Source organism: Urocitellus parryii, chromosome 6 (genome assembly GCF_045843805.1).
Source record: "Urocitellus parryii isolate mUroPar1 chromosome 6, mUroPar1.hap1, whole genome shotgun sequence".
Classification (NCBI taxonomy): Eukaryota; Metazoa; Chordata; class Mammalia; order Rodentia; family Sciuridae; genus Urocitellus; species Urocitellus parryii.
In genome coordinates, this window is record NC_135536.1 from 47,067,650 (window position 1) to 47,094,392 (window position 26,743).

The window sequence follows — 26,743 nt, forward strand, 5'->3', positions numbered from 1 at the left end:
GTCATTTGGTATTTGTTTTTTAAAGATTGACTAGCTTCACTTAGCATAATCTGCTCTAATGCCATCCATTTCCCTCCAAATTCTATGATTTTGTCATTTTTAAATGCAGAGTAATACTCCATTGTGTATAAATGCCACATTTTTTTAATCCATTCATCTATTGAAGGGCATCTAGGCTGATTCCACAATCTTGCTATCGTGAATTGTGCTGCTATGAACATCGATGTAGCAGTGTCCCTGTAGCATGCTCTTATTAGGTCTTTAGGGAATAGACCGAGAAGGGGAATAGCTGGGTCAAATGGTGGTTCCATTCCCAGCTTTCCGAGAAATCTCCATACTGCTTTCCAAATTGGCTGCACCAATTTGCAGTCCCACCAGCAATGAGCAAGAGTGCCCCTTTCCCGGCATCCTCTCCAGCACTTACTGTTGTTTGACTTCCTAATGGCTGCCAATCTTACTGGAGTGAGATGGTATCTTAGGGTAGTTTTGATTTGCATTTCTCTGACTGCTAGCGATGGTGAGCATTTTTTCATGTACTTATTGATTGTTTGTATGTCCTCTTCTGAGAAGTGTCTGTTCAGGTCCTTTGCCCATTTATTGATTGGGTTACTTGTTGTCTTATTGTCTAATTTTTTGAGTTCTTTATATATTCTGGTTATTAGGGCTCTATCTGAAGTGTGTGGAGTAAAGATTTGTTCCCAGGATGTAGGCTCCCTGTTTATCTCTCTTATTGTTTCTTTTGCTGAGAAAAAACTTTTTAGTTTGAGTAAGTCCCATTTGTTGATTCTAGTTGTTAACTCTTGCGCTATGGGTGTCCTATTGAGGAATTTGGAGCCTGCTCCCACAGTATGTAGATCATAACCAACTTTTTCTTCTATCAGATGCCGTGTCTCTGATTTAATATCAAGCTCCTTGATCCATTTTGAGTTAACTTTTGTGCAAGTCGAGAGATAGGGATTCAGATTCATTTTGATGCAAATGGATTTCCAGTTTTCCCAGCACCATTTGTTGAAGATGCTATCCTTCCTCCATTGCATGCTTTTAGCCCCTTTATCAAATATAAGATAGTTGTAGTTTTGTGGATTGGTTACTGTGTCCTCTATTCTATACCATTGGTCCACCCGCCTGTTTTGGTACCAGTACCATGCTGTTTTCGTTACTATTGCTCTGTAATATAGTTTGAAGTCTGGTATCGCTATACCGCCTGATTCACACTTCCTGCTTAGTATTGTTTTTGCTATTCTGGGTCTTTTATTATTCCATATGAATTTCATGATTCTTTTATCTATTTCTACAAGAAATGCAGCTGGGATTTTGATTGGCATTGCATTGAACTTATAGAGAACTTTTGGTAATATTGCCATTTTGATGATGTTGGATCTGCCTATCCATGAGCAGGGTATATTTTTCCATCTTCTAAGGTCTTCTTCTATGTCTTTCTTTAGGGTTTTGTAATTTTCATTGTATAAATCTTTCACCTCTTTTGTTAGGTTGATTCCCAAGTATTTTATTTTTTTGGGGGATATTGTGAATGGAGTAGTTGTCCTCATTTCCGTTTCAGAGGATTTGTCGCTGATATACAGGAATGCCTTTGATTTATGCGTGTTGATTTTATATCCTGCCACTTTGCTGAATTCATTTATTAGCTCTAATAGCTTCTCTGTAGACCCTTTTGGGTCTGCTAGGTATAGAATCATATCATCTGCAAATAGTGATAATTTAAGTTCTTCTTTTCCAATTTTTATCCCTTTAATTTCTTTCGTCTGTCTAATTGCTCTTGCCAGTGTTTCGAGGACTATGTTGAACAGAAGTGGTGAGAGAGGGCATCCCTGTCTTGTACCAGATCTTAGAGGGATCATAGCTATCATTATTCAATTGTTTCACCTGATCTTTATAATAAATTTGTGGGGGAAGGAGTTTTTTTTTTCTACCTTACATATGAGGAAAGTGAGGCTCAGAGAAGCTTAATAACTTGCCAAAACTATACAACTTAAGTGATGGAAGCTAGGATTCAAACCCAGATCTTTGGACATAGTAACCTATACTGTTAAGTCTGCACCTGTAATTCTGCTTCTCATTAGATTGATATATAATTAATACTTCACTTGCTGTTACTTATTTAACTATAGTAGCAGAAGAAAAGATGTGCAAATGTGGATTAGTAGTAATTGCTAGCAGGAATAATGAAATATTTGTAAATTGTGTCAAAGTTCACATAGAATTTCCCTTAATCGTTTTGATTACTGGCAGAATGACTCATCTTCAAGTTGTGAGTTGCTCTTGAGTTATTCAGTTATTTGTATAAGTTAGACATGGGAGGGAAAACCACTGATGAAGTATATAAGACACGTCATTTGAGCTAATGAGTGTTCCCAGGATATCTCCAAGATCTCTACCTGAGTATTCTTTTTTTAATATTTTTAAGTTGTCAATGGAACTTTATTTTATTTATTGATATGCAGTGCTGAGAATCGAACCCAGTGCTTTACACATGCTAGGCAAGTGCTCTGCCACTGAGCCACAACCCCAGCCCGACCTGAGTGTTCTTGTCTCTTCTATTAACTGTTTTTTCTCTCTATTTTTGGTTTTAAGAGTAAAATCAGTTCCTATTTCCTTTTTGATTTCCACATGGACAACATTCAGAGCCTACTTTCTTACTCTGAAGGTACACAAAGATTTATTATATGTTTATTTCACAAGAGTCAGATTTAGTTTTATTGAATTTAGGCATAAGAAATTCCAATAAAATCTTCCCTTTTTTATTCTCCCTTCTCTGTGCCTATCTCTGTTTTTATTTATTTAATTTAAAGTGGACAAAACCCCAAACCATTTTCTTTTCTTTTAAAATCAGCATTATATGGGCTGGGAATGTGGCTCAAGCGGTAGCGTGCTCGCCTGGCATGTGTGCGGCTCGGGTTCGATCCTCAGCACCACATGCAAACAAAGATGTTGTGTCTGCCAATAACTAAAAAATAAATATTAAAAAAATTCTCTCTCTCTCTCTCTTAAAAAAATCAGCATTATAATTGAATACAGAAAATGGTAAGTTCCACTTCATTTCTATAAGCATGTTTAAAACTTTGATGGCTTTTGCAATTATGACTGGTATATTGTTTTTGCTTTATTAAAAAAAATAGCTCATTTACCTCAGTGAAGTCATGAGTAAACTAGAAATTGGAACTAGAGATTCTACTTATGTAGTTACTAACTTGATCTTCTTTCCCTCTGCATCTTAGTTTTCTCACAGGATCATTTTGAGGATGATTCAAAAAACATAATATGCACATGGTAAAGCAGAAAGTAATCTCTCAAGATGCAGTACAGACAGTCCCCATACTTGATTTAGGAACCATGTATACTTGTGTACTATAAGGGTAATGGATCTAGTCTCAATAGAGCTCTCTGAAAGGGACAGATTGAATGGTCTCTTTGGCTCCTGAAACAGAACACCTGGTAATGTAGACATGCTTTTCTTACTGAGATGTAGACATGCTTCTCTTACACATGTATTTGTCAGGAACAGGAAGCAGGGAAAGTTGTTTTCCTGATATCCTGTGTTAAAATCCAAAGAATTATAAATGGTGACAAACAATTGGTAAAATTTCTGTTTTCACTAACTTAAAAGCAAATATAGGGGTTTTTTGTAATGTAGACTTTTTGTAGTCAATCATTTATTTATTTATTGGTACTGGGAATTGAACTCAGAGGCACTCGACCACAGAGACACATTTTTGTATTTTATTTAGAGACAGGGTCTCACTGAGTTGCTTAGTGCCTTGCCATTGCTGAGGCTGGCTTTGAACTCATTATCCTCCTGCCTCAGCCTCCCAGTCTGCTGGGATTATAGGTGTACACGACCGCATCTGGCCAAATAATTTAATTTTATTGAGTTTTTACACTAGTCCTCTGAAGTAGATATTAATAGTGCCATTTTATACCCAAAGGCCAAAAAAGTGAGATGACTTGACTCAGGTCATATAAGTTAATGGATAGCCATTAACTTGGTCATATAAGTTAATGGATAGGAGAGAAGGCAGACCCACATGGGCTTATGGCTAGTAAAGACTTCTTTAGTATCCTCATAGCTCTGATGGCTTATGCATGAACAGAACAGTAATGATATGAAATCCAAAGTTATTGTGAAAGGAAACATTTTCAGTTTGGTCAGTTTTTCAGAATGAAGAATGAAAAAACCTATAAAGAGTTTTAAAAAGAGTTCTGGGAAACCCTCTGTGATTGCTTTTCTTTGGGAATTCTTTTTGAGTGGTGGTCTATGAATAGGATCTCTTTGCATAGTGCAGTAGTGCCATGAATAGTTCTATCTATGTAGTACTCAACTGTACATATAAATGTGTGTGTGTGTGTGTGTGTGTGTGTGTGTGTGTGTTATATATTTCTCTGTATAGTGCTCAATTTTTCTTTAGGCCATTTCTTACTCTTATTTGAAAAAAGAAGTGTTTATGTTCTGATTTCTTTTTGAAAAGAGTTTCAGTGAGTCTTGTTTTGCAATATTTTAATTTTGTTTTGTTTGGGGACTGCATAATAAAAGGACTTAAGAATATTAAGTTTCCTCCTGAGGAAGGAGAGAAGGTAGGCATTATGTAGTTCCTTTAGCATAGCTTCCTGGTTGCTTGTGTAGCTTAGGGGATTTCCAGGATGTGTAAGCAATGTATGAACTCCTTGAACTGAAAGCAGAATTTAAAAAACAAAAAAAATGTGGTTAACAGCATTTGGAAGTTTGTAGTATCTGGGTCTTATTATTGCCTTTCTTTTGTCTGATTTGTTTCTTTCTAATTTATTTGTTGTTGTTGTTGTTGTTTTGGGTGTGTGTGTGTGTGTGTGTGTGTACCAGGAATTGAACTCAAGGGCACTCCACCACTAAGCCACACCCCCTATTTTGTATTTTTTTTTAGAGAGGGTCTCACTAAGTTGCTTAGTGCCTCACTTTTTTTTTTTTTTGGTGATGTTGCTAGGGATTGAACCCAAGGCCTTGTGCATGCACTCTACCAACTGAGCTATATCCCCAGCCCTCGTTTTTTGAGGAATCTCCATGCTGCTTTCCAGAGTGATTGCATCAATTTGCAGTCCCACCAGCAATGTATGAGAGTACCTTTTCTGCTGCATCCTTGCCAACATTGTTACTTGTATTCTTGATAATTGCTATTCTGACTGGAGTAAGATGAAATCTTAGTTTACTTTTAATATGCATTTCTGCAGTCGCTAGGGATGTTGAAAATTTTTCCATATATTTGTTGACCATTTATATTTCTTCTTCTTAGCAGTGTCTGTTCAGTTCCTTTGCCCATTTATTGATTGGGTTGTTTTTTTGGTGCTAAGCTTTTTGAGTTCTTTGTATATCTGAGATTAACACTTTATCTGAGGTGCAGGTGGCAAAGATTTTCTCCCATTCTGTAGGCTGTCTCTTCATGAGCTTGATTGTTTCCTTTACTGCAAAGAAGCTTTTTAGTTTGATGCCTTCCCATTTATTGATTTTTTTAAAATATTTAGTTTAAGTTTTAGGTGGACACAATATCTTTATTTTTATGTGGTTCTGAGGATTGAACCCAGTGACTCATGAATGTTAGGAGAGCACTCTACCACTGAGCAACAACCCCAGCTCCAATTTATTGATTTTTTTATTTTACTTTTTGTGCTTTAGGAGTCTTGTTAAGGAAGTCAGTTCAGGAGCCAATATGTTGGACTGTTGGGACTACATTTTCTTCTAGTATGTGCAGTATTTCTGGTTAATTCCTAGGTCCTTGATCCACTTTGAGTTTTGTGCAGGACGTGAGGATTTAAATTTCATCTACTATATATGGATTTCCAGCTTTCCCAGCACCATTTGTTGAAGAGGCTATCTTTTGTATATTTTTCGGCACCTTTATCTAATATGAGATAACTGTATTTTTGTGGGTTTGTCTCTTTTATATTCTGTTCTTTTTTATTATTATTATTTTTTATAGGTTGTTCAAAACATTACAAAGCTCATGATATATCATCTTTCATACATTTGACTCATTTGGGTTATGAACTCCCATTTTTATCCCAAATACAAATTGCAGAATCACATCTGTTACACACTCACATTTTTACACAATGGCATATTAGTGACTGTTGTATTCTGCTACCTTTCCTATCCCCTACTATCCCCCCTCCCCTCCCCTCCCATCTTCCCTCTCTACCTCATCTGCTGTTGTTCAATTCTCTCCCTTGTTTCCCCCCCTTCTTTCCCCTCACAACCTCTTATATGTAATTTTATGTAACATTGAGGGTCTCCTACCATTTCCATATGCTTTCCCTTCTCTCTCCCTTTCTCTCCCCCCACTCGTCTCTGTTTAATGTTAATCTTTTCCTCATGCTCTTCCTCCCTGTTCTGTTCTTAGTTGCTCTCTTTATAGCAAAGAAGACATTTGGCATTTGTTTTTTAAGGATTGGCTAGCTTCGCTTAGCATAATCTGCTCTAATGCCATCCATTTCCCTGCAAATTCTATGATTTTGTCATTTTTTAGTGCTGCATAATACTCCATTGTGTATAGAACCAACCTAGATGCCCTTCAATAGATGAATGGATATTCTGTTCTATTCCATTGGTCTTCTTGCCTCTTTTGGTGCCAATATTGTGGCCTCCCCCCACCCTCATAGCTCTGATGTACAATTTAAGGTCGTATAGTGATGACTCTCATTTCATTTTTCTCATTAAGGATTGTTTTGGCTGGGTGTGGTGGAGCATGCCTGTAATCCCAATGGCTCGTCAGGCTGAGGCAGGAAGATGGCGAGTTCAAAGGCAGCCTCAGCTAAAAACAACTCAGTGAGACCCTGTTTCTAAATAAAATACAAAAAAGGGCTGGAAATTTGGCTCAGTGGTTGAGTGCCCCTGAATTCAATCCCCCCAAAAGTGGGGGGGATTGCTTTGCCTATTCTGGGCCTTTTATTTTTTCCAGATGAATTTCATGACTGCTTTTTCTATTTCTGTGAAGAACACCATTGGAATTTTGATGGGAATTGCATTGAATCTGTATAGTCCTTTTGTTAATATGGCTAATTTGACATTATTAATTCTGCCTAAGAACATGGTGGTGGTGGTGGGAATTCTTTCCATCTTCTAAGCTCTTCCTCAGTTTCTTTAGTGTTTTGTAGTATTCATTGTAGAGGTCTTTCACCTTTTTTGTTAGGTTGATTCCCAGATATTTTATTTTGAGGCTTATTGTGAATGGATGGTTTTCCAAATTTCTCTTTCAGCTGATTTGTCATTGGAATATAGGAACACAATTGATATATGGTTCGTAATTTTGTATCCTGCTCCTTTTCTGAATTCATTTATGAGTTCTAGAAGTTTTCTGGTTTTTTTTGTTTTGTTTTGTTTTGTTTTTTGGTTATTCTACATATAGAAGCATGTCATCAGCAGACAGATTGATTTCTTCTTTTCCTATTCATATCTCTTGAATTTCCCACTCATAAACATGCTTTGGCTACAGTTTTTCTCCACTTAGAATGATGTTGCCATTGGGTTTGTCATATGTAGTTTTTACAATATTTAGGTATATTCCTTGTGTCCCTGTTTTTTTCTGAAATTTTAAACATGAATGGATGCTGTATTTTGTTCAATGCTTTTTCTGCATCTATTGAGATATTTATGTGATTATTGTCTTTAAGTCTATTTATGTAATGAATTATGTTTATTGATTTCTGTTTGTTGAACCAACCTTGTATCCCTGGGATGAAACCTTTTGATCATGGTGAGTGCACTATCTTTTTAATGTGTCTTTGTATATTTGGAGTCTTCTATCCTTCCTATATTTGATTTTCCATTTCATTCTTAAGTTTCAGGAAATTTTCTGATATTATTTAATTGAAAATATTCCTTTAGTTTTCCTTCAGAGCCTTTATTTAGCCCTTTGAATCTTAAATTTGACCTTAATGTTATGCTATATTTCTTTTTTTTTATTGTTGGTAGTTCAAAACATTACACAGTTCTTAATATATCATATTTCACAGTTTGATTCAAGTGGGTTATGAACTCCCATTTTTACCCCGTATACAGATTGCTGTATCACATCAGTTACACTTCCATTGATTTACATATTGCCTTTCTAGTGTCTGATGTATTCAGCTGTCTATCCTATTCTCTACTATCCCCCTCCCCTCCCCTCCCCTCCCCTCCCCTTCCCTCTTCTCTCTCTACCCCCTCTACTGTAAATCATTTCTTCCACTTGTATTATTCTTCTCTTACCCCTCCTTTCCTCTTATATGTAATTTTGTATATCCCTGAGGATCAACTTCCATTTTCATGCAATTTCCCTTCTCTCTCCCTTTCCCTCCCACCTCTCATCCCTGTTTAATGTTAATCTTCTTCTCTAGCTCTTCCTCCCTACCCTGTCCTTAGTTACTCCCCTTATATCAATGAAGTCATTTGGCATTTGTTTTTTAAGGATTGGCTAGCTTCACTTAGCATAATCTGCTCCAATGCCATCCATTTCCCTCCAAATTCTATGATTTTGTCATTTTTTAATGCAGAGTAATACTCCATTGTGTATAAATGCCACATTTTTTATCCATTCATCTATTGAAGGGCATCTAGGTTGGTTCCACAATCTTGCTATGGTAAATTGTGCTGCTATGAACATCGATGTAGCAGTGTCCCTGTAACATGCTCTTATTAGGCTTTTTTTTTTTTTTTAGAGAGAGAGAGAGAGAATTTTTTAATATTATTTTTTAGTATTCGGCGGACACAACATCTTTGTTTGTATGTGGTGCTGAGGATCGAACCTGGGCCACATGCATGCCAGGCGAGCGCACTACCGCTTGAGCCACATCTCCAGCCCCATGCTATATTTCTTTAAAATTCTTTTCATGGTCTCTTAACATCTTTTCTCAATGATCACCTTTATTTTTAAGATTATATACTTTGTATTCACTGCCTAAAACTGTCTTCCAAGTGATCTAGTCTATTGGTGATACTTTCAATTGAGGGTTTTTTTAAAATTTTTTAGTTGTAGTTGGACATAATACCTTTATTTAATTATTTTTATGTGATGCTGAGAATCGAACCCAGGGCCTTACACATGCTAGGCAAGCACTTTACCTCTGAGCCACAACCCCAGCCCTTTCTTTTGAGTTTTTAATTTGTTTATTGATTCCTTCATTTCAGGAATTTCTGATTGATTCTTCAGGATCTCCATCTCCTTGTATTTTCTCTCTGATTTCACTCCTTACATCATCTTTTACCTCAAGATCAGATTAACTATGATCCTTCTAAATTCTTTCACTGACATTTCTTCCAATGGGTTGCCCATGGAATCTGTTGTTGAGGCATTCTGGATTGTTTGGGACAGTTTGTTCCCTGCTTTTTCATATTGTTTGTGTCTACCCATCTATCCGAATGGATCTGAACAGCAGTGTTTCTACTTGTATGAACTTATAATGTCCTTGTTGGTTTCTAGTACCTCATAGTTTAGGGGAAGCCAAATAATGTCAATGACCTATGTTATACAATATATATCAATAAATGAAGTGCTTGGTTCATTTTATAACATCTATAGTATTAATTGGCACAATAAATACATTTGGTAGAATCAGCAGTTGCCAACAGTAAAACAATAAGTGACCATGTATTATGTCTGGCATAAAATCAAACAATAGCTATTATCTTTTACTTCCTTAGTATTAATTATTACTATAGTATTGGTGGTGGGGTCTGACATTATATAAACTAATTAGTGCTAAGAGATTTTAAGAACAGAGTTAATTAAGAGGAAAGAAGAGGAAGGATGGTAGAAAGAGGTTTGCAATTTCAATAAGTGAATATGGGAAATGCAAAAGCAGGGAGGAGAAAAATAAAAGAAAAAAATTAAAGGAAGAATGAAAGAATAGTAGAATTTGGTTGTTAGCTAGTGAAGAGGGAGACAAGGAGAACAGAATATTGAAGAGGATACAAAACAAAATCTATATATAAAACTATACTAAACAAAACTCCTATCACTTCATAGATAGAGCAAGGAAAAATAATTACCTTCAAAAAATGCTAGAAATGAGAAAAACAGAAACAAATGTGTGCATGTGTAAATGTCAATGAATCTTTCAGCACTAGAAAAAAATTAAGAAAAAAAAGAATCTTGATTAAAAAAACGTAAGGAGTTATTTCCACTGCAGTGAACAAAATAATCAATGGCAATATATTTCGTTCATTATCTGTGCCCAAATGTCTTTCTTTCCATTTCTGTTTCTTCTTGAGTTATATATTGGGTGCAAGATTAGGGGATGCCAGTTGTTGACTCCTTTCTTTTTTGTGTGTTGCTCACCGAGATGCCAGTTGGAGTTTAAAAACCTCTCCTTTCCTTCTTTGAGGTAAGAAAAAGTTTCAATGGGCAATGCTGTCAGCTCCTCTCCAGGGTGAAGCTGCTTCACTTCTCTGAGAGCAGTTTCGTGTAGGAGGAACTATTGGGGCCAGGGCAGCTTAGGTCTAGTGAGGTCCCAGGTATTTTATTAAGAAGCTAGTTACCTGAAGATATTAAATGAACGCACCTTTAGAGCCTGTCAGATGCCATACAACGCTGGGAGACTGTACCCCAGGAGTCTCCTCAGGGATCCATTCATAAGATGGGGAAGCCAGCCTCACGCTGTTTCTGTTGCTTAAGGGTACCACCCTTCACGGCTTTTTGGAGTCTGCCCCAAAGCGCAATCGTACCTGCCAATTTAGGTTTCTGATCCACTGTAGGTGATCCTACACTCTTTTCTGCCTCCTAGGGTGGGTCTCCTAATGTGGCACACCCACCCATTCAGATTCTTGAGCCTCTCACGGTCAGTTTCCAAGAGCAAATACCCACCCATTTCCCAGTCCACAGAACTGGACCTGCATACCCTGGACTCAAAGTGGGGAGGGAACTGGATTCTCCCCAACCTCTCCAACCTATATTCCCCCCACAATATACTCTTTGTGCCAGATTATCTCTGGATTTTGCCAGGCTCAGATTAGGTCATGTGGCTGATGCTTGTCTGTATTGTATGTTAGAGCCAGCCCCTTTTTTCCCAAATTTGCATTCTCAGTTCCTGTATTCACTGGCCTCTGCAGTGCTGTAGGCTCAAAATGACTCCTATCTCAAATGTCTGTGGACAATTGTTAATCATGGGGTTTAATTCATATACCAATTTATTTTGTCCAATCACGTATGGATCGGCCTAAGGCAGGCTGCCCCTCCGATTTTAGGATTTTCCACACTAAGACTGTCCATTGTATATCTCAACTTTTTCGGTACTTGTGTGCCAAATGGGCTACTCCCGCCAGCAACCGGGCTCTATTGACGTCTCTTTCCTTGTTTAGTATACCCCAAAATTTCTAATACGGGTCACCAAGCTTCAAGAAAAACTGTTTCCCTCTAGTCTGCCATCTTCCAATCCCAATGGTTCCTTTTTATTGCTGAATAGTATTCTAGCCTATGAATTTACTCAGTTTGTATATTTACCAGTTGATGGACTTTGGGGTTTTTCCCCCTATCCACTTAGTTTTAGTTGTTTTACAGTTGTAATTTTAGAACCTGTCTTCCAAATTTGCTTTTCCTTTTTTCACAATCTGTCTTTTCTTATGATTTGATTTTTCTTTTGTGTTTTAATTATTTTTACAAAATTATTTTTTATTATCTTAGATTTTTCTATTGTCCTCCATCCTGAGTTCTTTGGATTCTAATCTTTTGTGACAAAGGATTCTCACATATGGTAGATTGTTTCCCCTTGTTTTGTGATTTTGAACTAGTGAATTCATCCTTAGAGTAATTTGTTCTTTTTAAAGATTGAGAAAATTCCTATGTGACCTGGAATTTTTTTTTTAATTAGTCAAGTAGATTTTTTTTTTTTTTTAGAGAAAGAGAGAGAATTTTTAATATTTATTTTTTAGTTCTTGGCGGACACAACATCTTTGTTGGTATGTGGTGCTGAGGATCGAACCCGGGCCGCACGAACGCCAGGCGAGCCCCATGACCTGTATTGTTGATAGTGTCACTCCAAAGAGATTTTGTGTTTGTTTTTGTCAAGTCACATCACTCAGAGGTATTCCTGGATGGGGTCCAGTTTTTGTGTTAATTCTTGGGTGAGAGCATGATGATGTTTTTTTTTATCACACATATTGTTTGTCTAAATTTGAACTTTTAGGACACAAGCCTGGAGGGTTTCACACCCCACCCCCCCAAAAATCCCCCACTTTAGGGATTTTTTTTTCTTACTTACATAGCTGGTGGTGATAGCTTGCATATTATTTTTATTAATTAGTGTGTCATTTTTAAAGATTTCTGCTTTATCCAAGAGTTTGCTTCTGATTTCTCCCCTCATTTGAGCCCATGTTTTGGTAGGTTTCCTTTCCCATGGGAGTATTGAAAGGCAAGCCTATCTCATTTCATCTATACTTTTCTCCTGCACAACATTAACATCAACGCTTATGCTTACCATTTCTGGTTTTCAAAGGTCATACCTCATCTTTAGCATCTGGAAATTGATTTCTTTTTTATACTTGCAAGTTCAACCATTAAAAGTATTTTTGTTGCATTTTTTTCCAGAATTTTTTTACTATTTATTTTTTAGTTATAGGTGGATCTCGCCCATGTTCTGTGCGGGCAGTGGAATTTGGGGTTTCTCTGCATGGACTGAGCTGGCTGCAAAATAAAGCTAAGAAAAGAAGGTGGCAAAAAAAAACCACAGGACACAGAAAGTAATTTTGAAAGCGAGGGCAGGACTGCTGTCTGACCTTAGGGGTTGAGCTTCTAAACTGGAAAGAGAAAGTGAGGGTCCTTGTATGCTTTATTTATATGGGGGACCTTCAGAGGCTTTCTACAGAATTATCTTTGCCAAATAAGGTAGGAGGTAAGCTGTTCAGTTCCCAATGGGTCACACCAGATCTATGAGATCAGTCTTCCTAGCCCAGCAAAGACAGAGGTCACATGCATTGTGCAATCCGTTAAATGGGAGGAGCCACAAGATGGCTTGCAATGCCAAGCCACAATCTCCTTGGCTCAAGCCCTAGTGAAGACATTCAAATAGCTCAGAGGTGGCTACCCAAAGGTGAACACAGTACCATTATTTTATTTTTATGTGTTGCTGAGGATTGAACTCTGTGCCTCTTGTATGCTAGGCAAGCGCTCTACCTCTGAGCTACAACCCCAGCCCCCAGATTTTTAACATATTTATAGCAGGAAGTTTTGTTTGCTTTTTCATTTTATTGGAATCAGAAAACTCAAATAAGATACAAATATTTTTGATAACATACTGTAGTAATTGTAGTTAATGAAATAGCTATATATAGTAAATTAAAAATAAGAGTTATAACTTATTATTAAATGAGTATAAAAGGACTGGGGATACAACTCAGTTGATAGAGTGCTTGCCTTGCATGTACCAAGCCTTGGGTTCAATCCCTAGCACCACACCAAAAAAAAAAAAAAAAAAGTGTAAACTTTTGAACTGTTTCTATTTTGACAAGATTTGAGAAATATTTAAAAGTTTTCTAGTCTCCATATTAATTGTCAGGTTACAGTGGCACATACAGACTATCTACACTATCTACACTAAAATAGTCATGTTAGTGTTCTTTTTACTTAGGATTTAGTTGGATCCAATGGTTTAAAGAAATCACATGATTCATTTGGCCATTTGATACAGATATGCTGGGTTTTTTTTTTTTAACTGATACTCACTTATTAAGAACAATGCTTCCAAGCCAAACAGCTGGTATTCCCCTATTTTTCCACTTCTACTATGCCTAAAATCAGTTAATTTAATAGTCACTTTCTTAACAATCTTTAGAAAATGTTATCTGGTAATATGTTGGACATATGTTAAGATCACTTGATTTTTATGCTATAAAGCTTTTTTGTCTTCTTGTTATTGTTGGTTTTGGTGGTACTGGGGATTGAACCCACTGATTTTAACCTCTCAGCACATTCCTAGCCCTCTTTTAAATTTTGAGACAGAGTCTTGCTAAATTTCTTAGGGCCTTGCTAAGTTGCTGAGGCTGGTCTGGAACTTTGGGTCTCATGCCTCAGCAACCTGAGTTGTTGGAACTACAGGTGTGCACCGACACGCTTGTGTGTATCAGCAGTTGCTTTTTTGTTTTGTTTTTTGGTACTCGGGATTAAACCCAAGGGTACTTAACCACTGAGTACATCCCCAGCCCCCCACCCTTTTTTTTTTTCTGATACAGGGTCTCTCTAAGTTGCTGAGGCTGGCTTTGAACTTGGGATCCACTGGGATTATAGGCATGCACCACAATGTGCTGGCAGCAGTTTCTTGTAATAGCTGAATAGTATTTCATTGTCTAGATATGCCACTTTTTAAAATTTATTCGCTAATTTGAATTGTTTCCAATTTGGGGTTAGGGATGTAGCTCAGTGGTAGAGCACTTGCCTAGCATGCATGAGACCCTGGGTTCCATCCCCAGCATAGAAACAAAAAATTACATGTGAATTGTTCCTAATTTTGGCAATTAGGCATAAAGCTACTATCAACATCCACTTGTAAGTCTTTGTACAGGTGTTTGTTTTCATTCCTCTTGTACATATATCTAGAATGGAATTGCTCAGTTGTTACCAAAAGCTCAGTCCTTGTCCTCAGTGCCAGTTCATGCCAATTTAATGAGGACAGGATTTTGAGTAAAAGGAAAAAGTCTTATTGCTTTGCTAGCAAAGGAGAAACACAGGGGACTGTAGTCCTAGAGGCTGTGGATCTACCCATCAGGGAAAACCAAGGGCTTTTAAAGAAGCTATTCAGGCTACATTCCAAGTGTGCCCTGGCCAAGAGGTCCCAGATGCAGCCTGATGGTGTGTTGAAATTCACTTGTTAGTTTGGGAGATAGTCACTTCCTAGTTCTTCTGGTGACATCTTTCTATGGAGAACAGATAACTCAAGGTAATCTTATTTCCCCACCTCTAGGTTAGAGAAGGGGAGAGGGAGAAGAGGAAATGGAAAAAACAAACAAACAAATAAACATGTCCCTTTAAAATAAGCATCGGGCTGGGCTTGTGGCTCAGCCTACCATGCTTGAGGCACTGGGTTCGATTCTCAGCACCACATAAAAATAAAATAAAGATATTGCTATAATTAAAAATAAACATTTTAAAAAATAAAATAAAATAAGCAGCAAGGGCTATATTCAAAAGACAGAAGTGCCAAGAACATGCATTGGAGAAAAGATAGCCTCTTCAACAAATGGTGCTGGGAAAACTGGAAGTCCATATGCAACAAAATGAGATTAAACCTCTATCTCTCACCATGCACAAAACTCAACTCAAAATGGATCAAGGACTTAGGAATACAATCAGAGACCCTGCATCTAATGGAAGAAAAAGTAGGCCCTATTCTCCATCATGTGGGATTAGGCCCCAGCTTCCTTAATGACTCCTGTGGCACAAGAATTAAAATCAAGAATCAATAAATGGGATGGAATCGAAATAAAAAACTTCTTCTCTGCAAAAGAAACAATCTGTGAGATGAATAGAGAGCCTACATCTCGGGAGCAAATCTTTACCCCTCATACATCAGATAGTGCACTAATCACTAGGGTATATAAAGAACTCAAAAAGCTAAACACCAAAAGATAATCCAATCAATAAATGGGCCAAGAACCTGAAGAGACATTTCTCAGAAGATGATGTACAATCAGTCAACAAATACATGAAACACTGATGATCATCATTAGCAATTAGAGAATTGCAAATCAAAACTACTAAGATTTCATCTCACTCCATTCAGAATGGCAGCTATTAAGAATATAAACAACCATAAATGTTGGTGAGGATGTGGAGACAATGGTACATTCATACACATATGGTGGGACTGCAAATTGTGCAGCCAATATGAAAAGCAGTATGAATATTTCTCGGAAAATTGGGAATGGAACCACCATTTGACCTAGTTATCCCACTCCTTGTTCTATACCTAAAGGACTTAAAAACAGCATACTACAGGGACACAGCCACATCAATGTTTATAGCAGCACAATTCACAATAGCAAAACTGGAACCAACCTAGATGCCCTTCAATAGATGAATGGATTTAAAAAAAAATGTGGCATATATACACAATGGAATATTACTCAGCAATAAAAGAATAAAATCATGGCATTTGCAGGTAAATGGATGGAGTTAGAGAAGATAATGCTAAGTGAAGTTAGCCAAATTAAAAAAAGGTAAAGTGGACCACTGTTACAGTATAAGTGTATGCTTAAATTTATAAGAAATTGACAGTATGTATATAGGTGACTATGACCAGTGTGATTCTGCAATCTGTACAATTAGAAAAATGAGAAATTATACCCCAATGATTCAAATGTATGAATTGCCAAGATCATTGTAATATCATGAATAGCTAATAAAAATAAATTTTTAAAAAGAAATTGCCAAATTATTTTCCAAAGTTGTTGTGTCATTCTGCATTTCTGCCAGCAATGTCTAATCATTCCAGTTGCTCCATATACTTATTATAGTCAGACTTCTTAATTTCAGCCATTCTAGTGGATGTATAATAGTTTCTTACTGTAAAGATTTCCCTAATGAGTCAATATTGGTCCAAAGAGAGTTTTTCATCTTAAATCCATGGTTCATAGTTTTTGTCACTGTCCCAATAATGTCCTTTATATGCTTTTCTTTTCCCTAAATTCAGTTCAGTATCACACATTGCATTTAGTTGTCATGTTTTATTTTAAACTGAGTTTAAAGTGAGTAGGGAAAATTTTAGTTTTGTCTGTCTTTCACCTCAACTTAAAAAAAAATAGGCCTATTGTTTTTTAGAATGCCTCTCCATTTAGATTAATCTGATATTTCCTTATGATTAAATTTTCTGAATGAATTTTTGGCCAGAATACTACAAAAATTATGTTATGTTCATTAGAGGGGTTTTGTATCAAGGAGCTCACTACATAAATATTAATGATGACTCTATTTGCTGCTCAAGAAGTTTTTGCCTATCTGGTATTGCAAAGAATTCTCCAATTTTCATTCAGAAACTTCATAGTTTGGGCTTTTAGGATTAGGTTTATAATCCATGTAGAAAAAGGTTTTGTATATGAGATGAAATAGAGATTGATGTTAAATTTTTTTCAACTTTTACCTTGTTATTTCTGCTTTTTAGTATTCTACTTTCTTTGAAATTTGATATACTCCTTTTTTTCTAGCTTCTTAAAGTGAAAAATTACATAAAATAATTGCAGGTCTTTCTTGTTTTTATGTAAGCATTTAAAGGTATAGTGTCTTTTATTTCCTATCCTCAGAAGTCATAGAGCCTCACTTCTGATCTCCTTCATTCACTACAAAGGATATTCAAGAAGAGTGAATTATAATTACTCTACCTTTTAAAGAAATAGTTATTTTTTAGTTGTAGTGGGACACAATACCTTTATTTTATTCATTTATTTTTATGTGGTGCTGAGGATCAAACCCAGGGCTTCGCACGTGCTAGGCAAATGCTCTATAGCTGAACCACAATCCCAGCCACATGACTCTACCTATTGAGGTGGGAGAAGTGTTAAAGAAATTTCAGACCTGTGGTATTTTGTTTTTTCTGTTACTGGTGAATTGAATGCATGAGCACTCTACTATTCAATGTTTTAAAACTACCAAACCTTCCAAATATCATGTCCCTTTCAGTTTCTGCCTGCTTTTGGTCATTCTTTAGTACCTTCAAATGTAGTTGGGTTTTAATCTAGAATTTCTATTATTATCTGGTAGTCCAGCACAAACTATTTTATCACTTCCAGATGTCAGAACCCTTCCGTTTCTTTTTATTCCCCATAGCACTCATCACATTTAATATATAATATAACATTAATTTGACTTATTTTGTATGCCTTCCCACAGGTCTCCATCAAATTAGGGATTGTTGTCTTTTTTGCTAAAGGGCTATGCAAATATTTGTTAGAGCAGGGCAGTGATGCATACATGTAACCCCAGCAACTCAGGAGGCTAAGTCAGAAGGATCTTGAATTCAGGCCCAGCTTGGTCAACATAGATACCATCTCAAATACAAACAGAAACCCCCAAGTATTTGTTGAATTAATGATCTCCACTTCTTCAAAATAGCCATATATAAATAAAAGACTATTAATGATAAAAGAGGAGGTAAAAATTTTAGAGCCTTGTTCTTTTAGCACAGTTGTACTGGTAGGCTAGCATTTCTGAGGTTCACTTACAAGACAGGACTTAGAAATTTTGACGTTTTATTTGTCTTTTTGCTTATTGTGTGAATCAATTTAGCAGCTACATAGGGTGGGTACAGGTCAAATGAAATTGCAGATGAAGATACTCTGTGAAATTAAAGCACTATGAGATTATAAAACTATATAAGTTAATTATATGCATTTGCATCCATTAGGCTGACTTTTTCAGATTTCATTTTGAGAGTATACTTATATATGTATGTATTTTTAAGGGAAGAATATTTTGAATTATCAAAATAATAAGAAAGTCACTTTATTTGTAATTAAGTTCTTGTTAATGTTTTGTCTGACTTCTTTTTTAGGAACTGAAGAGGTTTGAGAACTTTGTAAAATCCTGTCCTCCTTTTGATATAGTCATTGATGGCCTCAATGTTGCCAAAATGTTTCCTAAAGCTCGTGAATCTCAAGTTGTAAGTACAAGTTTTTATTTTGTTTTTCTCCATCTCCAGAAATATTTTTTGCACCTATTTGTGATCTTCAAGTAAATGATTCAAAGGCCAAAAGTAAGGAAGTTATTGATGGTATTCTGTGGTTCAGACAAGCTCAGGGAACATGTATAAGCCAATGTAATAAGCATTATGGAGTGAGTGAGCATCTACAAGACAAACGTGACATAAAAAAAAATTCAGTTCCTCTGCAGGGAAATTTCCTTTGAGCTTTTTTTACCATTTAAATTCCTATACTATTTTATATTTCAATTCAAATCATGCCTTTTTAAATACATTGATAAGTTCAGTGTTTAGTAAGTTGTCAAGAACTTACAACTTAATATAGGAAGAAAAGGATAAAAGAGTAAAATGAACTAGAACAAACCATTTTGTAATAATAGATTTTATTTTGTATTCTTCATAAGATCATTATTATACTTTAAATAATAAAATAATCTGATTTGTAAGCCTTTTTAAATGAACTTCAGTACATGTGGAAGACTAATATACCATATACTACATGCCATCCAGTTTTAATAATATATACAAGTTTTCTTTTATAAGACTAAAAACATCAATAATCAGTGGCCTCTCATAAAAAGCCTTATTTTTTAGACTTTTTTAAAGGTTTGAGCCAACAAAGAAGTTGCCATAGGAGCTAAAAGTAAATGTTAGAGGGGAAGAGTTAAAGGATTGAATTGAAGCAATGTTTATGCTATTATAAGAAATCATAAATTGGTGCAGCCAATTTGGAAAGCAGTATGGAGATTCCTTGGGAAAACTAGGAATGGAACCACCATTTGACCCAGCTATTCCTCTTCTCTGACTATACCCAAAGGACCTAAAAACAGCATATTACAGGGACACAGCCACATCAATGTTTATAGCAGCACAATTCACAATAGCTAAACTGTGGAGCCAACCTAGATGTCCTTCAGTGGAGAATGGATAAAAAAATGTGGCATTTATACACAATGGAATATTACTCAGAAATAAAAAATAATAAGACCATGGCATTTTCAGGGAAATGAATGATATTAGAGCAGATTATGTTAAGTGTTATCCAATCCCCAAAAAACAAATGCTAAATGTCTTCTCTGATATAAAGGGGGTGACTCAAAATGGGGTTGGGAGGGAGAGCAAGGAATAGGGGTGGGAGGGAAAGGAAGGGAGAAGGGGAATAGCATGGATAATGAAATATACAAAATTATACAAAATACATGTATGAAGATGTGAATTTGGTGTCAACATACCTTATATATAATCAGAGATATGATAAATTATTGTATAATGGTGCATTAAGACTTGTAATGCAAAATTAATAAATAAAATCATTTTAAAAAAAGAAATTAAAAAGAGATTTTTATGCTTTAATTTTTTGGAGTGGCAATATTAGTATTTTTAGAATAATTTGATGAGGGGATAAAGAGTTGTATGTTTATTTTACTTTTTGATGTTTACTTAGTATATTTTATAAATTTAGCCTCGTATAATCATGTAATTTTGCTCTTGCTTTTGACTAACTTCTTTTTTTGGAAATGTCATTGTTTTTACAAGGCATGTATTATTTTTTTTCTAGTTGTTCTGAATGTGTATATTTAGCTTTCAGGATTTAAAATTGATATTACTATAAATGGATTTAAAGTAACTAGAAAATTTTATTAATTTTCCTCTCATTAATTATACCTAGAATTTATCATCACAAGGTTATACTGAAACATCAGGTTTTTTTACAGTTAAGTGATAGTATACATTATTTCTCTTAGTTTTTCAAATACTTAACTGTAAGAATTTCCTTTCCTGTCCTCTCTTCAGAGCATCTAGCACCAACCTGTCACTGACAAATTAGAAAATAAGTGAAGACTGTTATATGTTTTAAAATTTTAAAATATTATTATTCTTTTTAAAATTGAACTTCTGAAAAAAATAAGAAAATGAATATATATATTCCTTTAAATTTGTAAAAATTTTCCAAATACAGAGTAAAACTACACAAAGCTAGTGTCATCAATCTCACATTGTTCACATTGGTGATTAAAAAAAAAAGTCTAAGAAATCAAAAGAGTGAGGAATCAAAAAAGAAAGACCATGTAACAGAGGCTAAGATCTGCCATTTTTGTATAACCTTTAGCTATACCTTCTCTACTCTCTTTGGTGCTACCCTATTATTTCTCTGTGGGTTACATCACATCCCTCTACTTGAAAATGATCACTATATTAGAATAAAATATCCAGAGAGAGCAGTCACTCATTACTTAAGTTTGTTTTCTAAACATAGTATGTTCATAGGTTAAGCAGTCTTTCTATCATAAGATAACCATTTTTTTAGCAATTTATAAATGCCTCATCAGTATCTAATAAGAATGTCATGATTTTTCATAGCAGTGGTTACTTTAATTCATATTTTATAGACTAGAAAATTGAGGCTAATTTTGTATAATAAATCCTTAGAAAACAGTCATAATATCAAAATTAAATTGTAGAGTGCTCTTGGATTTTAGGCTTGTGGGTCTTAACATTGGCAATCTGTAGTTGAACTGTATTATTTCTAAAAAAAAAATGCTTTTTCTCGGAGATGCTACTAGTTCAGTTTGGCTGTTTATACTCAGAAAAGCTTCCAAATATGAACAAAGGACGATTTTGATTTACAGAAGTATGTTTATATATATAAATTGGCATGAACATACTTTATATACAGAGATATGAAAAATTGTGCTCTGTATGTGTAATAAGAATTGTAATGCATTCCACTGTTATCATGTATTTTAAAATAATAATAATAAAATCAATTAAAAATTTCTGGAAAAAATTATTTATTTTTATGTGGTGCTGAGGATTGAACTCAGTGCCTCACACATTCTAGGCAAGTGCTCCACCACTGAGCCACAACTCCAACCTGAGCCTACACTCTTATAAGTATATACTTTTAAAATCCTTTATTTTTTAAAAAATCAGAAATTGAAAATATTTTTTCTATCTTATGTATATAGGAGAGCCTTTGAGGCAATGGTATCACCAATGCAAACCAGAGAAGGAAAGATGAAATTCTCATTACTTTGTGCTTGGTAAAGCTTAGGATCAGATGAGCTCATTCTGGAAAGTTCCCTTCTAATCTGTGAGAAATAGAGCTTACCTTTTGTTTGACTTTCAGCTTTGCACAAAGCACTAAAAATTAGCTTACCAGAGCCATATTGTAACCCAAATTGGACTAAGTTTTTTGGGAAAAGTAAAATATTGAAGATATGTAGTAGACATGTTGTAAGAGAAATATAGATATTTTGAAAGATTTTAGACTATTTGCACAGAAAGGCAAAGAATAAAAGATCAACCAGTGAAATCATAGGCCTCTGCTACTACTTTTGGCTTTTACTCTTAAAAGAATTTAATGTTAACAACAGTTTATGTGACAATTATTTATTATTACCTGCTCTTCAGAGCACTGTTACCTTGTGGCAGTGCATAGGTGTTAACAGCTGAGAAACCTCAGCTAAGAGACTCAGCTTTAGAGATAGCACCTAAATAAGGAAAGAGGAAATTTTTTTTCTTTTGAAGCTAGAGATTTATAAAAATAAATAAATAAAGATATATTGTATTTCCCATGTGCCCATCTTTTTAAATTTTTTGCCTAAATCTTCTTGTAAGTCCATTTGTGACTTGATCTCATTCTTCACTGTATCACTTTTTGGGTTGTTATTTTTTCTGTTCATCCTTTAAATAGCATTCTAGTTCAGAAATTAAGAATGGCAAATCTGGACACAGATCCTCTGTGTTTTAGTCTTTATTAAAACCCTATGATATAATTTCTCATTCTTTTAAGAGGTGATAAGATAGTACCTTTCTCATAAGATGTTGTGAAGAATTGATGAGTTAATATGTGTAAGCACTTGACACATTATACTGTTGCAATTCTTGTAATAACCATTCAAATGAATTCCCCAAATGCAACAATAATTCTTGTATTTTGTAGACCCTTATCTGGTAGTTTAAAATATTCTCCTGTCATCTCATTCATGATAAAAGAGTTAAAAGAAAATATAGACAGGCACAAAGGCACAAACCTGTAATCCCAGCTACTCAGCAGGCTGAAGCAGAATGATCACAAGTTTGAGGCCAACCTGGCCAATTTAGTGAGGATGAGGCTCTGTCTCAAAATAGATAAAAAGGTAAAAAGGGCTGGAAATATAGCTCAGTGGTGGAGTGCTTGCCTAGCAAGTATGAGACCCTGGATTCAATTTCCAGTACCACGAAGAAAAAAGATATATATTTCTGCCTTAATGTTAAACTCAGTGTAGATCAGATATGCAAATAATAATTGAAAATTGAGGCCAGTACTACCAAAAGCATAAGAAAACATATAAATATGATGGTGTTGAGAAGTTACTTATTTATATATATGTGTGGGTCTTGCTGAGTTGCTTGGGATCTTGCTAATTTGCTTAGGCTGGCCTTGAATTCATTATCTTCCTGCCTCAGACTTCCAACTCTCTGGGATTACAGGTGTGCATTACTGTGCCCAGCTAAAAATTGTATTTTGTTCTAATTATAAAAGTAATATGTGTTTGATATAGAAAACTTGAGAGTCACAAAAAGAAAATCATATATAATGCTATCATTCCACAAAAAGCATGATATTGATACGAATTGAACCCAGGGTTGCTTTAGCACTGGGTTACATTCCCAACTCTTTTTTCATATATATATATATATATATATATATATATATATATATATAATTTTTTTTTAAAATTTTGAGGCAGACCAACTTAGGGTCTCAGAATTGCTGAGACTACCCTCAAAATTGAGATCCTCCTGCCTATGCCTTACTGAGGCCTGGAATCACTGGGATTACAGGTATACACAACCATACCTGACACTGTGTCCTTATTTGTAGAGAAACAGTCTTATCTTGGGTAAATAATAAGACCAACGTAATTTAGAGAATATAGTGAGTTTTGAAGGGACTAGCTTTGGCCCTTCCTTTTCTTTTCTTTTTTTTTTTTTTTTTTTTTTTTCACTTCTGGAATCACATCCCCAACCCAGTGTTGGCCCTTTCTAATTCTTTTGTTTAACCTGGGCAGAAGAAGACATGCTTCTTGCCTTGTAGATGTTTTTCAAATGCAAAGTGTGTCTGCTTAAAATATGTATTTTTTTATTTGGTTTTAAATTTTTAGGAGAAGGAAGGCTCTAGTTTGTTGTTCTGTGTTTTTTTAAGAAGATGGAAGGGTTCTGAGTGATTGACAGATTAATCATATAGCCTCCATTTTGAAAAGGACATTTATAGTATCTTGATAGGGAAATATGTTGATTTATTTATTGTTTATTGAGCACATATGCCATGCCACATATTATTTTAAGCTTTGATAATATGACTACAGACCAGTAATGGGAATGCTAGAAACTATTAGGCCTATGGTTATGTTATCTAAACAAAAAATATATATTTTGAATCCTATTGTCTGTTAACAGTGATTCTTATGTTCTTACATAACTTTTTTTTCTTTAAGATTTCTTGGGCTATCAGAATGGAGAATAATATTTGCCTAAAATACATGGTATTAGAATTTCTTTTTAAAAGTATTGAAAAATGGTTTAATAACATTTAGTTCTCCAGAATATGTTATAATTTGGGAGAAATTATGACTAAATTAAAAAGTGTTAGCTATGATCTCCTTTATATTATTTAGCATGTCTTTTCATCGCTATCTATACAAAATATGGTGTTCTAGATTTTCTTTGATTGGGTTTCTCTTTTAATTTGGGAAACTTAAGTTTTTAGAGTAGTTTTAGGTTCATGAATTTCTTTCTTTATTTATTGTGGTATTGGGGATCAAACCTAGGGCTTCATACATGCTAGGCAAGCACTCTGTCACTGTGCTATCCAGACTGTGAATTTCTTTTTTATGAACCCACATTTCACAGAAACTTTTTTTTAATATTTTATTTTTTAGTTGTAGGTGGACACAATCTGTTTATTTTATTTTTATGTGGTGCTGAGGGTTGAATCCAGTGCAGCATGCATGCTAGGTGAGCGCTCTACCTCTGAGCCATAGCCCCAGCCTCCAGAAACATTTTATGTAGACTTTTTCAAATACTCTTGAATAAAAAGTGGACGTGTAACCAATGTGATTCTGCAATCTGTATACGGGATAAAAATGGGAGTTCATAATCCACTTGAATCAAATGTATGAAATATGATATGTCAAGAGTTTTGTAATGTTTTGAACAACTAATAATAATAATAAAAAAAATACTCTTGAATAAAAATATTACATACACAAGAAGAGGTAGAAAATTTTTTTTTTTACTTTTTAAGGTTGAAATGGATAGGTAATTGACACCACTATCCTCCAAACTGTTCAAGCCCCAAACCCAGGATTCCTTCCTCAATTACTATTTTTTTTCACTAGCCCCATATCCAGTTGACTGACTAGTTTTATTGGTAATAATCCCCAAATATATCCCATAATTTAATTACTTCTCTTCCATCTCCATTGGTATTACCTCTCACAAAAACTCTTTTAAGTGAACTCCTTGCTTTTTCTACCCTTTCCTCAATAACTTCCCATTATACTTAGAATAAAAGTACTACTCCTTATCATGAATTATAGTAACTTTCATTATCTGATCTTCACCTCTCTTTTGAGCCTTGTCAGTGGTTTTTCCTCTTTGTCTTTCACTGAATTATAGTAACACTTGAATTTTTCCTGTCCTTCCAACATACTGATCTACTCCCGCTTCAACATCTTTATACATACTGTTCCTTCAACCTTTAATGTTCTTCCTTCTTCAGATAGCTGCACCTCAAAGACCATTTCTGATTCTTCTAATGTAACCCCATTCTGCTCTGTTTATCTGCCTGTGTTTTATGGGTTTTTTAATTTTTTTATACTGGGGATTAAACCCAGGAACACTTTACCACTGAGCTATATCCCCAGCTTTTTGTTGTTGTTGTTTGTTTGGTATTTTTAAAATATTTATTTCTTAGTTGTAGGTTAACACAGTACTTTATTTTTTTATGTGGTTCTGAGGATTGAACCCAGTGCCTCACGTGTGCCAAGGGAACTCTCTACCTCTGAACCACAACCCCAGCCCTGTTTATTTTTGAGAGTGTCTTGCTAAGTTGCTTAAGGCCTCACTAAGTTGTTAAGGCTGGCTTCAAGCTTGTAGGGATCCTCTCACTGTGTCCAGCTGCCTGTTTTCTCTTAAATTAACCTCATTCACTTATGCGGTAGATTAGAAATGTTCACAGATTCTTTGCAGCTCCTCTCATTAGAAGAGGGAGTCTGTTTTCTCACCTCTTGAATCTGAGTTTGCTGAATGACTCTTTTTTTGACCAGTAGAATGTTACAGAAATGACATTGTGGGAATTCCAAGCAAGGATTGAAGAGGTTGTGCAGCTTATACTAACTCTAGGAACTACCACCTTGTAAACAAAACCAGACTAGTTTTCTTGAAGGAGGGAGGGAAGAAGAGAAGGATAGGAAGAGACTTTCCAACTGAAGCCCCAGACATGTGAGCTCACGTGGGACTAGACCACCTCCAGGCAAGCTGCCAACTAATTGTGAACACATGAATGAGCCCAGCCAATAACATGTGATACAGAAGAACAGTTCAGCCAAGCCCAGCCCATATTGTCAACCCCAAGTATTATAAAATAAATGTTTTGGGGCTGGGGATGTGGCTCAAGCGGTAGCGCGCTCGCCTGGCATGCGTGCGACCCGGGTTCGATCCTCAGCACCACATACCAACAAAGATGTTGTGTCTGCCGAGAAATAAAAAATAAATATTGAAAATTCTCTCTCTCTCTCCTCTCTCACTCTCTCTTTAAATAAATAAATAAATAAATAAATAAATAAATAAATGTTTTGAGGTGTTTTTGTTTGTTTGTTTTTGTGGTGCTGGGAATTGATCCTAGGGCCTTGCCCTTGATAGGCAAGCACTCTGCTACTAGGCTATATCCCCAGCTCAAAAATGGTCATTTTTAACCTAAGTTTTTGGAGTATTTTATTACACAGAAATAGATAACTAATTTAGCTCTTTCATAAGTATCTGCAGTTACTTATGCCTTTCTTTATCTGTTTCCTAATAAACATTTAAATTAGTATTTAAATCCTGATATTAAGAA

The 26,743-nt window shown here is 35.3% G+C and overlaps 1 protein-coding gene across 3 annotated transcripts in view; it reads left to right on the forward strand.

The window, feature by feature from the left end:
* Nucleotides 1-26,743, forward strand: part of Prorp (protein only RNase P catalytic subunit) — a 146,951-nt gene that overhangs the window by 25,677 nt on the left and 94,531 nt on the right. For all 3 annotated transcript variants that reach the window (XM_026413718.2, XM_077799604.1, XM_026413716.2), the window contains exon 5: nucleotides 18,493-18,600. In XM_026413718.2, the coding sequence (XP_026269503.1) occupies nucleotides 18,493-18,600 (108 nt within the window). The remainder of the gene's footprint in view (nucleotides 1-18,492; nucleotides 18,601-26,743) is intronic.